Here is a 14,204-nt window from a genome sequence, read left to right on the forward strand (position 1 = left end):
ATTTTCTGGGATTTTCCAAGCTGTTTAAAGGCACAGTCAACTTAGTGTATGTAAACTTCTGACCCACTGGAATTGTGATACAGTGAATTATAAGTGAAATAATCAGTCTGTAAACAATTGTTGGAAAAATTACTTGTGTCATGCAAGCAGTAGATGGCCTAACCGACTTTCCAAAACTATAGTTTGTTAACAAGAAATTTGTGGAGTTGTTGAAAAACGAGTTTAATGACTCCAACCTAAGTGTAAACTTCCGACTTCAACTGTATACTGAGATCATGTGACAGATCATGTGACACTGCACACAGATGGACTTTATTTAACTAATTATCTGACTTCTGAAGGTAATTGGTTGCACCAGATCTTATTTAGGGGCTTCATAGCAAAGGGGGTGAATACATATGCACACACCACTTTTCCGTTTACTTAATAATAAAAAATTAAACAAGTAATTTTTTTTCATTTCACTTCACCAATTGGACTATTTTGTGTATGTCCATTACATGAAATCCAAATAAAAATCAATTTAAATTACAGATTGTAATGCATCAAAATAGGAAAAACTCCAAGGGGGATTAATACTTTGCAGTCGAATAAATAATGCTTTATTACAAAAGTGGTAATGTAAACACATCATTCGTGGCCTGTGTTTGCTTGTTTGCAGACTTTATTGTACAGCTTTGACAGTGCTACTGATAGTAATGGTGGCGCTTGGCTTGCACGTGCAAATTCAGAACACACAGCATTCTATAGTAGAACTGTGCTTTTTGACGTGTCAACTTAAAAGCTTTTTTAATGCGTCAGATAGTGTTATTGTCAGTGTTTTTTTACTTTTTGACACGCAAAGACCCAAACGGCGTTCCATACTATGTTGTGAAGCTAATAGCAGTGACTCTATTACTGTGTAACTCCGGTCGGGCAACATCTGAAAAATTGCGCACTTGGTAGTGTGTACCGGTACTCGACCCAAAATTTACGTGGCGTCATTACGTCATGTACCTTCGTTATATAGATATGCAGGTCAGCTTTGACATCGGTTTTGCACATCGGCGTTAAACTAGACATCAGGCCGATACCGATGTTGGCATTTTTAGCTAATATCGTCCGATTCCGATATGTTCACTGATATATTGGGAATCCGTAGTCTTTACATATTTGTTGTCTCCTGTTGACCCAATACATTATGTACGGTGTTGGTACACTACATAAACAGCAACAATGATATTAGTTTTGATCAATCCTCAAGCTTCTTAGTGGACATGTATTCACAAGACATAATAAACTATAAATCCATTATGTTCCTCTTTCCCCTCCTCCCCTTTCCCCTTTGATGCTTCCCGCATGAATCTGTCCTCTACTGTTGCACAGGTGAGAGAGTGACCTTATTGGTGTCGCTGTAGTGGCCATTGCCTTTAATGCAGTTTATTGGTCAGTGACTATGTCTCTTTGCAATACCCCCAAAAAAGATTTACACTATATATACAAAAGTATGTGGACACCCCTTCAATTTAGTGGATTTGGTTATTTCAGCCACACCCGTTGCTGACAGGTGTATAAATCGAGCACACAGCCATGCAATCTCCGTAGACAAACATTGGTAGTAGAATGGCCTTACTGAAGAGCTCAGTGACTTTCAATGTGGCACCGTCATAGGATGCCACCTTTCCAACAAGTCAGTTCCTCAAATATCTGCCCTGCTAGAGTTGCCCCGGTCAACTGTAAGTGCTGTTATTGTAAAGTGGAAACGTCTAGGAGCAACAACGGCTCAGCTGCGAAGTGGTAGGCCACACAGGCTCACAGAACGGAACTGCCAAGTTCTAAACCGCGTAACGCATAAAAATCATCTGTCCTCATTTGCAACACTCACTACCGAGTTCCAAACTGCCTCTGGAAGCAAAGTCAGCACAAGAACTGTTTGTCGGGAGCTTCATGAAATGGGTTTCCATGGCCGAGCAGCCACACACAAGCCTAAGATCACCATGTGCAATGCCAAGCGTCAGCTGGAGTGGTGTAAAGCTCTCCGCAATTGGACTCTTGAACAGCGGAAACACGCTCTCTGATGATTCACGCTACACCATTTGGCAGTTCGACGGATGAATCTGGGTTTGGCGGATGCCAGGAGAGCGCTACCTGCCCCAATGCATATTGCCATATCATTTTCCAATGAAATAAATGCAAATCGATGTTGGCCAATAACCACTGGAGAAGTCTACAGTTCCGTTGTACTGCATGCAATCACGTGGGCACACTCCTCTGACCCACCGGCGTACAGAGTGGGTGGATCACTTAGAGTGGGGTGGTATAATGACTTGTAACATCAATGCAACATCCCTCTGCTCTGGGTACCGGTAGAGCCAAAGCGAGTGCCATTTATTACATGATTTTTTTAAAGTTTATTGGCTACATGTTGAGTGAGCATTTCTTGTACATTCCACCTTGGGATTCAGCTAATGAACTAATTTCAATATAATTGTCCAACAAAGAGCTGGAACTAATGATTGAACTGTGCATAATTGTGGGCTTCGTTCACATAGCCTGCTTGTTTGGCTCTCTCTGAACTCGGCAATTGCCCATGCTTCTTTAAAATTCATTCAACCAATTCATTAACAATTTTCATTGTACTTTCTATGGGAGAATAAAAAGAAAAGGATAATCGACACGTGATGGTATCATGTTGACCACATCGATAACACATATTTTTCGATTTATATAATTTCCCTGTTATCATGCCTTAATTCTGGAAAAAGTCAATTAAATAAATGAAAAAACACTGAAGGGAGAGAGAGAGAGCAACAGAAATATAATTACTTTGGGCTTACAATTTCAACGTCTTAGGCTGTATGACAAATTCTTCACTCCCACTCAGGCCTTTATAGCCTATCGGCTGGGGAGCATTAAAAAAAAATCCAGATCATAGCAATCATCTTGCCTTGTTCACTTGTCAGTTTGTTACTTAAACAAATAGATCATGGCTTTAGCCTACCAGTTAATGGGTTGTCATTTAGGCTGCATAGCCAATAGTAATTCAAGTGTTATTCGTTTAGACAGATGGCCTGGGTGGTGCTGTGATTGTCTTTTCAATTGGCATGTGAGTGAAATTATTAACAACAGATACCTTTCTCTTTTGTGTCTTTGATGTGGTAGGGTCTAATAGTCCATCGTTCACCTCATTTCAGTAGCCTAAACAGTTCAGTAGTCCAGTTCCCCATCTGTTGTACATCGTCTGTTGAGAGGCTATCCTGTAGTCTATACATTTAATTCATTGCCATTTCCACTGTTCTCCTTGTCCAAGTTACCCAAGAATTGGGTAGCTTCTTTTGCTGATTTCAGTGTGATGTCTCTTTCCTTCCATTTGTCCATAGTTGTGCGGGGTCGAATTCTCTGCGTTTCATGTAGAGGTCTCTTCATGTCGAAGTTGATGTAGATCCGATGGCCCTCATACATCAAAGGTTCGACTCCCAATTTTTTGGCATGGATGGCCAGTCGTAGAACTTTATCTTTGTCCCTATAGTTTAAGGAACTTTGCGATGATGCCCCTTGGTTTGCTGCTCGTGTCCCCTCTCAAAATTCTTCAATTCAATTCAGAAATTCTTCCATTCCGGTTGTTCCACAGATTTCTGGGAAATTTACTAAACAAAGATTTGAACAGCTACTGAAGTCCTCCATCCCATTTAATCTTTCAATAAGCCTCGTAATAATGTATTTTTGTTCATCCACGGTTTTCTGGAGTTTTTCTAGTGCAATTTTCTCCAAGGTTAACCTGGCCTCCATGAGTTTTCCCAGTTCAGTCATATCAGTTTAGATTTTTTGGTCATCAGATAATTTCTTCATCTGCTTGGACAGTTTCTCAGCAACCATCACTCCTGTGTTCCAATGGCACATTGTGTTAGCTAATCCAAGTTTATCATTTTAAAAGGCTAATTGATCATTAGAAAACCCTTTTGCAATTATGTTAGCACACCTGAAAATTGTTGTCATGATTAAAGAAGCAATACAACTGGCCTTCTTCATACTAGTTGAGTATCTGGAGCATCAGCATTTGTGGGTTCGATTGCAGGCTCAAAATGTCCAGAAACAAAGTCCTTTCTTCTGAAACTCGTCAATATATTCTTGTTCTGAGAAATTAAGGCTATTCCATGCGAGAAATTGCCAAGAAACTGAAGATCTCTTACAATGTTTTGTACTACTCCCTTCACCGAACAGCATAAACTGTCTCTAACCAGAATAGAAAGAGGAGTGGGAGGCCCTGGTGCACAACTGAGCAAGAGGACAAGTACATTAGAGTGTCTAGTTTGAGAAACAGATTCCTCACAAGTCCTCAACTGGCAGCTTCATTAAATAGTACCCGCAAAATACCAGTCTCAACGTCAACAGTGACGAGGCGACTCCGGGATGCTGGCCTTCTAGGCAGAGTTCCTCTGTCCAGTTTCTGTGTTTTTTTGCCCATCTTAATCTTTTATTTTTTTTGGCCAGTCTGAGATATGGCTTTTTCTTTGCAACTCTGCCTAGAAGGCCAGCATCCCAGAGTCGCCTCTTCACTGTTGACGTTGAGACTGGTGTTTTAACGATATTATGGAGATGATTTGGTTTTCAAATAACCGAAAGTGAGTGGTTGTAATCTGAATAAAGGGAAAAAGGCTATTCTTGAACATGGGGTGAGACATTCTTACTAATAAGAATGTATAACTTTTGTATAACTGATGCATTTAGTGAGAGGTCTAATGCTTTTCTAATGCTTTGTCTGGCTTGCCATTCCAAATAAAATGTTATATTTTTCGCTCATATAATTTTAAAAGCAGTTTGCTAGGTGTAGGCAAAACCATAATCAAATAGGTAAACTGTGATATGACTAAAGAGTTAATCAGGGTGAATTTTTTCACAAATAGACAGGTATTTTCCTTTCCATGGTAGCAAGATCTTATCTATTTTTGCTAACTTTCTATAAAAATGTATTGGAGTGAGATAATTTCTTTCTTTCGGGATATGTATACCGAGTATGTCCACATCCCCGCCAGACCATTTTATTGGTAAACTACATGGTAATGTAAAAGTAGCGTTTTTTTCTGATCTAATACATAATATAGTACACTTATGATAATTTGGTTTTAATCCAGAGAGGTTAGAAAAAGTATCTAGATCCTCTGAGGCTGTGGAAGGATTCTAATTGTGGATTTAATAGAAAACATGAATCATCAGCATACAATGACACCTTTGTTTTTAAGCCATGGATTTCTAATCTCTTACTATTATTTTTGGATCTAATTTTAACAGCTAACATTTCGATGGCAATAATAAATAGATATGTCAATAGTGGACAACCTTGTTTTACTCCTCTTGACAGTTTAAAACTTTCTGAGATGTAGCCATTATTTACTATTTTACACCTAGGGTTACTATACATAACTTTAACACATTTTATAAGAGATTCTCCAAAATTTAAATATTCCAGGCATTTATGCATAAACTCCAGTCGTATTTTATCAAAAGCCTTTTCAAAGTCAGCTTTGAAAACCAGGCCTGGTTTCCCAGATATTTCATAGTGTTCTATTGTTTCCAGTACTTGTCTTATATTATCTCCAATGTATCGTCCATGTAAAAAACCTGTCTGATTAGGATGAATAAAAACTGACAAACCTTTTTAATTCTATGTGCTAAGCATTTAGCAATAATTTTTGCATTACAACACTGAAGTGTAAGAGGCATGCTCCTGATGAGGTGGCGGATGGTCTCCTGAGGGATCTCCTCCCAGACCTGGACTAAAGCATCTGCCAACTCCTGGACAGTCTGTGGTGCAACGTGTCGTTGGTGGATGGAGCGAGACATGATGTCCCAGATGTGCTCAATTGGATTCAGGTCTGGGGAATGGGTGGGCCAGTCCATAGCATCAATGCATTCCTCTTGCAGGAACTGCTGACACACTCCAGCCACATGAGGTCTAGCATTGTCTTGCATTAGGAGGAACCCAGGGCCAACCGCACCAGCATATGGTCTCACAAGGGGTCTGAGGATCTCATCTTGGTACCTAATGGCAGTCAGGCTACCTCTGGCGAGCACATGGAGGGCTGTGCAGCCCCCCAAAGAAATGCCACCCCACACCCTGACTGACCCACCACCAAACCGGTCATGCTGGAGGATGTTGCAGGCAGCAGAACGTTCTCCACGGCGTCTCCAGACTCTGTCACGTCTGTCACATGTGCTCAGTGTGAACCTGCTTTCATCTGTCAAGAGCACAGGGCGCCAGTGGCGAATTTGCCAATCTTGGTGTTCTCTGGCAAATGCCAAACGTCCTGCACGGTGTTGGGCTGTAAGCACAACCCCCACCTGTAGACGTCGGGCCCTCATACCACCCTCATGGAGTCTGTTTCTTACCATTTGAGCAGACACATGCACATTTGTGGCCTGCTAGAGGTCATTTTGCAGGGCTCTGGCAGTGCTCCTCCTGCTCCTCCTTGCACAAAGGCGGAGGTAGCGGTCCTGCTGCTGGGTTGTTGCCCTCCTACCGCCTCCTCCACGTCTCCTGATGTACTGGCCTGTCTCCTGGTAGCGCCTCCATGCTCTGGACACTACGCTGACAGACACAGCAAACCTTCTTGCCACAGCTCGCATTGATGTGCCATCCTGGATGAGCTGCACTACCTGAGCCACTTGTGTGGGTTGTAGACTCCGTCTCATGCTACCACTAGAGTGAAAGCACCGACAGCATTCAAAAGTGACCAAAACATCAGCCAGGAAGCATAGGAACTGAGAAGTGGTCTGTGGTCACCACCTGCAGAACCACTCCTTTATTGGGGGTGTCTTGCTAATTGCCTATAATTTCCGCCTGTTGTCTATTCCATTTGCACAACAGCATGTGAAATTTATTGTCAATCAGTGTTGCTTCCTAAGTGGACAGTTTGATTTCTCAGAAGTGTGATTGACTTGGAGTTACATTGTGTTGTTTAAGTGTTCCCTTTATTTTTTTTAGCAGTGCATATACCACTTGGATCCTGTTTCAGTAATAATGAAATCAGACCTTCTTATTGAGTTTCCAATAATCTACCATTTATATAGGAGTGGTTAAAACATGCTAATTATGGTCCTCTGGTATGCCATCCAGCCCTGGAGTTTTCCCGGACTTAAAGGCTTTAATTGCATCAAGATGCTCCTCCTCTGTAATTTGGCCTTCACATGAGTCTTTCTGTACAGATGTTAGTTTTACATTATTAATAGGAAAAAATCCATACAATTAGCTTCGGTTATTGGAGATGGAGGAGACTGAAACGAAAACATATGCTTAAAGTACTTTACTTCCTATTTCAAAATATTGTTTGGTGAATCATGAGTGACTCCATCATTTGTAACAAGTTTCAGTACATTTTTGAAGAATGTTGAAGGTTGAAAAATATTTTGGTGTATTTTTCCCCCATCTTCCATCCAGTTCGCTTTATTTTTATAATATAAACTCAGCAAAAAAATAAACGTCCCTTTTTCAGGACCCTATCTTTCAAAGATAATTCGTAAACATCCAAATAACTTCGCAGATCGTCATTGTAAAGGGTTTAAACACTGTTTCCCATGCTTGTTCAATGAACCATAAACAGTTAATGAACATGCACCTGTGGAACGGTCGTTAAGATACTAACAGCTTACAGACGGTAGGCAATTAAGGTCACAGTTATGACAACTTAGGACACTAAAGAGGCCTTTCTACTGACTTTGAAAAACACCAAAAGAAAGATGCCCAGGGTCCTTGCTCATCTGTGTGAACGTGCCTTAGGCATGCTGCAAGGAGGCATGAGGACTGCAGATGTGGCCAGGGCAATAAATTGCAATGTACGTACTGTGAGACCCCTAAGACAGCACTACAGGGAGATAGGATGGACAGCTGATCGTCCTCACAGTGGCAGACCATGTGTAACAACACCTGCACAGGATCGGTACATCCGAACATCACACCTGCGGGACAGGTACAGGATGGCAACAACAACTGCCCGAGTTACACCAGGAACGCACAATCCCTCCATCAGTGCTGACTGTCCGCAATAGGCTGAGAGAGGCTGGACTGAGGGCTTGTAGGCCTGTTGCAAGGCAGGTCCTCACCAGACATCACCGGCAACAATGTTCCCTATGGACACAAACCCACCGTCGCTGGACAAGACAGGACTGGCAAAAAGTGCTCTTCACTGAAGAGTCGCGGTTTTGTCTCAAAAGGGGTGATGGTCGGATTCGCGTTTATCACCGAAGGAATGAGCGTTACACTGAGGCCTGTACTCTGGAGTGGGATCAGTTTTGTAGGTGGAGGGTCCGCCATGGTCTGGGGCGGTGTGTCACAGGATCATTGGACTGAGCTTGTTTTCATTGCAAGCAATCTCAACGCTGTGCGTTACAGGGAAGACATCCTCCTCCCTCATGTGGTACCCTTCCTGCAGGCTCATCCTGACATGACCCTCCAGCATGACAATGCCACCAGCCGTACTGCTCATTCTGTGCGTGATTTCCTGCAAGACAGGAATGTCAGTGTTCTGCCATGGCCAGCGAAGAGCCTGGATCTCAATCCCATTGAGCACGTCTGGGACCTGTTTGATCGGAGGGTGAGGGCTAGGGCCATTCCCCCCAGAAATGTCCGGGAACTTGCAGGTCCCTTGGTGAAAGAGTGGGGTAACTGGTGGCCACACCAGATACTGACTGTTACTTTTGATTTTGACCCCCCCCCCTTTGTTCAGGGACACATTATTCAATTTATGTTAGTCACATGTCTGTGGAACTTGTTCAGTTTATGTCTCAGTTGTTGAATCTTATGTTCATACAAATATTTACAAATGTTAAGTTTGCTGAAAATAAACGCAGTTGACTGTGAGAGGACATTTTCTTTTTTTTGCCTAGTTTATTACACTGGATCTTTCTTGAATAAGTTCCTCCATTTCTTTTTGTTTTTCCTCTAACTTACTCTGAGCCTCTATGGTACAGTTTTTGTTGCAATCTATCTGTACTGTTAGTCCTTCAATTTCCTTTGTTAATATGGACTCTTTTGACATAAATTGCTTTTGTTTTATAGATTAGTACTGAATTACATGGCCTCTAAAGGCACATTTAAGAGTGTCCCATACAATAAGGGGATCTGCTGTACCTATGTTATGTCGGAAGAAGTCAGTTATAAATTATTCTGTCCTAGTTAAAAAAAATGTATCATCCAGTAGGCTTTGATTAAATTTCCAATATCCTCGCCCACGTGGAAATTCTGTAAGAGTAATATATATGCTAATTATGTGATGGTCCGACCGCATTCTGTTGCCTATCAACACTTTTAAACTTTTGGTGCCAGAGAGAATGACATAAGAAAGTAATCAAGACGACTGGCTTGATTAAGCCTCCACCATGTATATTTCACTAGGTCAGGGTATTTGTCACGACCGTCTTTTAAATAACTGGACCAAGGTGCAGGGTGAGTAGAGTTCCACATTTTATTGCTCATGAAACTTCAAAAAACAATAAAGATATAACGATCGTGCAAAACGTAGCACACATAAGCACTCACACAAAACAATATCCCACATCGCAGGTGGGAAAAGGAACACACTAAGTATGATCCCCAATTAGAGGTAACGATTATCAGCTGCCTCTAATTGGGAACCATACACATACACCAACATAGAAATAAACACACTAGAAATCCCCCTAGTCACGCCCTGACCTAAAACACCATAGAGAACCCCGAGGGCTCTCTATGGTCAGGGCGTGACAGTATTTAAGCCTCCATATATCGACTAATTCCAATATATTCATGACATTCATGATTTCCTTAATTGCCTGAGGGTGATAGTTGTAGTGTGATTTCCTTTACGGTCCATAGAGGTATTTAAAACCGTATTATAATCTCCCACCATAATAATAGAGTTTTGTGTTGCTCCTATGGTTGATACATTTTTATATTTTCAAAGAAGCATGGATCATAATTATTTGGACCGTATAGGTTAATAATAAAAATAAAAGTTACTGTTAATTAATATCATCACCCCTTTTGAATTTCTTTGCCCATGGTAGAAATATATTTCTCCCCCCAGTCCTTTTTCCACAAAACTTAATCTAAAATTGTTGAATGAGTTTCTTGTAAACAATAGATATTATATTCGTTCTCTTTTAGCCAGGTAAATACTGATCGTCTTTCTTATTATCTGCTAAGCCATTACAATTATAACTGGCTTTACTTATTTCACCAATTACCATAATGAGACACAAGTTTAAATTCTATTTATCATAATATATGTTTGTAAATGTACCATTAAAAAGTAACATGATGATTGAGTGTCTATATAGCTGTACCATGATATTTGCATTGCTACTACGTAAACCTCCAATTTGTCCCCACTATTCCACCCGCTAAAACCCCTCCTCATCCCGAGTTGGGTTGTCAGACCGCACCTGACCCCCGGATCCCATGGCCCCGGAGAGACCGGGACCCATCCTTCGAAAAGATCACACAGTGCCACCCTCAGAACAGAAGCAGATCAACCGCCAAAAGCATTTCCATCACCCTCACCTCAATTTGTATTATATATAGCTCCCACACAAATAGGCCATGCATTTCTCAATGGCTGCTGAGGACTGGGGTGCACAGTGTAGCCAAAGTAATTAGTGAGGAACACAAACACTTGTTCTCACTCGATGGAGTGGACATCCACTCAGAAAGACACATTTTCATGTGTGTCTGCATGTGTATGAGAAAGTCTAATTCCTGTTTATTTACAGGAATTAAATTAATCACCCGGAGTGCTCTTTCTTTCTCTCTCTCTCTCTCTCTCTCTCTCTCTCTCTCTCTCTCTCTCTCTCTCTCTCTCTCTCTCTCTCTCTCTCTCTCTCTCTCTCTCTCTCTCTGTTCCTCCCCCTTCACTTTCTCTCTCTCCCATTCCTCAGGGCCAGCGTCATGGCGGAGCGTGATGTGCCCACAGGAAGTGACACGGTGTATTTCACGGTGGTGGACGGCCAGGGCAACGCCTGCTCATTCATCAACAGTAACTACATGGGCTTCGGAACTGGTCTGGTGCCTCAGAGCTGTGGCTTCTCCCTGCAAGTGAGTGGTAGCCTGTCTCGGTCGTTGAGGAATCAAGTGCTAAATTCAATCTGTACCTCGATTGAAATGTAAAGGTTATTCCAATTGAACCGAAATATGTAGCGATTCCCGTGAATGCAATCTCCGCGAACTCAGGAACATTGCCTTTAAATTTCTATCACGCTATAGCTTCTGCGATACAGATTGAGTCTTGGCACACGTTTTAAAACTATGGGAATAGAAAGGAAACTTTTTATTGTCAATATTTAGGCTTCAAGTTTATTCTAGTCCTGCCAAATTTCATCTTATGTGACAAAATAAGTTAGTATAGTGTAGAGAATCATTGTACCATCTAAACCGCTGTGAAGTATATTTTACATAACCCAAAATATTGATGTTTTAGCTGTTTGAAGCTGGTGTACAAAGCTGAAAGTAAAAGACGCAAAAACAAAACTTAAGAATGGGAAGTATAGAAATAGTGCACATAGAACAGATCTACCGCTTCTTAGACTTGCTTTCAAGTAGAATGATAGATCGATCTATAAATCACATTTCTGTGAATTTGATCGGGTCACCCAAAATGTGACATATTGCCACATTTACACAGTTCGGAATACACACAACCACATATTTATCATAGGAATACAGTTTGGAACTGAAATATATCTGTTGAATTGCTTTCATTGTTTCCTCCTGGTTCCATCTGAACTCTGTGGCTCATCAGAACCGAGGCGCTCACTTCTCTCTGGAGCGTAGTCATGGTAACTGTGTAGGCCCGGGGAAGAGACCGTACCACACCATCATCCCGGCTCTGCTGACCGACCCCGCCTCTGGACGCCTACTCTGCTCCCTCGGTGTCATGGGAGCCTTTATGCAGCCACAGGGCCACATACAGGTGCCCACACACACACACACACACACACACACACACACTCACACTCTCTCTCACTTCCCTGGTGCTTTAGTTTAGTGGCCTGTGTTCTCTCTCTCCTCTCCATCCAGGTGTTGCTGAACATGCTGGAGTTTGGGATGAACCCCCAAGAGGCGCTAGATGCCCCTCGCATGTATGTGCAGCATGACAAGGCTGGTAAGCTCTCTGTGAACCAGGCTAGAGGCCAGGCCACATGACCCTCCTCTCTCTCTCTCTCTCTCTGATGTTAATCAGCCAACCCACAGTAGAAATATGCTTACTGTACTGTAGATCAGGTAGAGTAACCCTAACCCCATCCAAATACTATCATAATTTCATCTAATAAACATGCACACACATGTTGTTAGTAATGCATAGAGATAGGAAAGTGTCTGAAAATGCTATATTTATTTGTCATAATAAAAACTCTGGGTGTATGGATCCACATGTCCTACCGGAAATCCTGCTTTATCTGCATCCTCTCCTCTCACAGCCCAGCAGTGGCGTGTCAACTTGGAGGTGGGTGTCGACGAGGGTGTTGCTGAAGACCTGGAAAAGCGTAGCCATGTGGTTTGCTGGCCTGTCACTGGCCATGACCGGGGTCAGTTTGGGCGAGGCCAGGTCATCTCAGTAGGGGATTGGTGGAACCTGTCTACCCAGGAAGCAGAGCCTAATGTTAGGGTGTTGTGGGCAGGATCAGACCCCAGAGCTGATGGTTGTGCCCAGGGGTACTAGTGACTAGGGCTGCACAATATCGGCCAAAAATCTCATTGCGATTTTTTTAACCAAATATTGCAATTGCGATTTGGCTTGCGATATAGATCAAAACATCTGGGTGAACTTTTGGAATCAGTGAAATAGAATGATTTATATTAAGAAGCAAAGTAGAAAGCAGCATTGATCTTGTTTGGGAGAGAGACGTCAAACAGAGTAAACTATAAAAACAGATGTTACACGCAGCTTAGTGGCGGTTCAAAATATTGCATGCAATATGGATCTCTTGCAATATGGATGTTGCACATGTCAATATTGAGATTTTGATGTGAATTTGAATAATCGTGCAGCTCTGCATTCTTCGAAAAAAGGATTCCAAAAGGGTTCTTCAACTGTCCCCATAGGAGAACCCTTTTTGGTTCCAGGTAAAACCCTTTTTGGTTCCAGGTAGAACCATTTTGTGTTCCATGTAGAACCCTCTGTGGAAAGGGTTCTATAGGAACCCAAAATGGTTCTACTTGGAACCAAAAGGGTTCTACTTGGAACCATCATTCAAAGTGTTCTCCTATGAGGACAACCGGAGAACCTTTTAGGTTCTAGATAGAACCTTTTTTTCTGAGAGTACTAGTGACCCTCTCCCCTCCCTAGGGGGAGCTAGAGAGCTTACAGAATCTTTACAGTATGACTGCATTACACTTGTCCACTAACTGACCATGTTTACATGCACAGCAATATCCCGTTATTATTCAGGATACTCAAGTATTCTGTTTTTGAGTTGACGCATATAAACATCATATAAACATTATGAGAAACCCGGGTAAGATGCCTGTTTTTGCTTATAATTTCTGACATTTGGTAGGCCTTATTATCATTTCCAACATTTGGTAGGCTACTTGTTTGTCAACTATAGTTTGATACATGCAGCTTCTCTTCTGTCATTATTAGTTGCCCCAGAAGACTAAATACAGTAGTGCTCACCAGAATAATGTTTTAAATCAATAGAATGCATTAGTAGTCTAGTTAACACCGGTAAAGTTGTCTGTTTCGCGTAGGGACCGTGGAGAAAATGCAATAACTACAAAACAGTGGTCTGTGCAAAATGTCCAAATGTCATCAGTTTGACCGGTTTTAAGAAAATGAAAAGCTGAGAAAATGACAAAATATGTTTCTGATAAGACTTCAGTTCATCTTAGGTGTGATTGAAATACTGTCTGCTTGCATAACAGTGTCAAAGATAACACATTATACGCGCATTCACATTTGTAAAGAGATGCTGAAAGAAAGAAATCATGTTTCTCAACTCCTGTTACTGAGACAAAATTAACATTTGTTGTATCATTTCACTTCAAGAAATGCATAATTCTGCAGGAGTTAATGTTATATTATACCACAGCATTGTTGAATACTCATTTCTGATTGGCTAGAAGGACATTATAGGATGGACATTAAAACCAGATAAAGGCACAGTTGGAAAAGATATTGGGACACCTTGCAATCATGGCACAATAAGCGCTTCCATGTTTTATTTTATTTTATTTTTTATTTCAACTTTATTTA

The 14,204-nt window shown here is 41.6% G+C and overlaps 1 protein-coding gene across 1 annotated transcript in view; it reads left to right on the plus strand.

The window, feature by feature from the left end:
- The window catches only part of LOC106583956 (glutathione hydrolase-like YwrD proenzyme), a 31,031-nt gene extending 16,907 nt beyond the window's left edge, over positions 1–14,124 (plus strand). Inside the window, exons 9-12 of the mRNA XM_014168669.3 lie at positions 10,888–11,044; positions 11,748–11,918; positions 12,026–12,110; positions 12,427–14,124. Of these exons, the coding sequence (XP_014024144.3) occupies positions 10,888–11,044; positions 11,748–11,918; positions 12,026–12,110; positions 12,427–12,668 (655 nt within the window). The 3' untranslated portion in view covers positions 12,669–14,124. The remainder of the gene's footprint in view (positions 1–10,887; positions 11,045–11,747; positions 11,919–12,025; positions 12,111–12,426) is intronic.
- The last annotated feature ends 80 nt before the right edge of the window (positions 14,125–14,204 follow it).

Source organism: Salmo salar, chromosome 23, assembly GCF_965601325.2.
Source record: "Salmo salar chromosome 23, fSalSal1, whole genome shotgun sequence".
Lineage (NCBI taxonomy): Eukaryota > Metazoa > Chordata > Actinopteri > Salmoniformes > Salmonidae > Salmo > Salmo salar.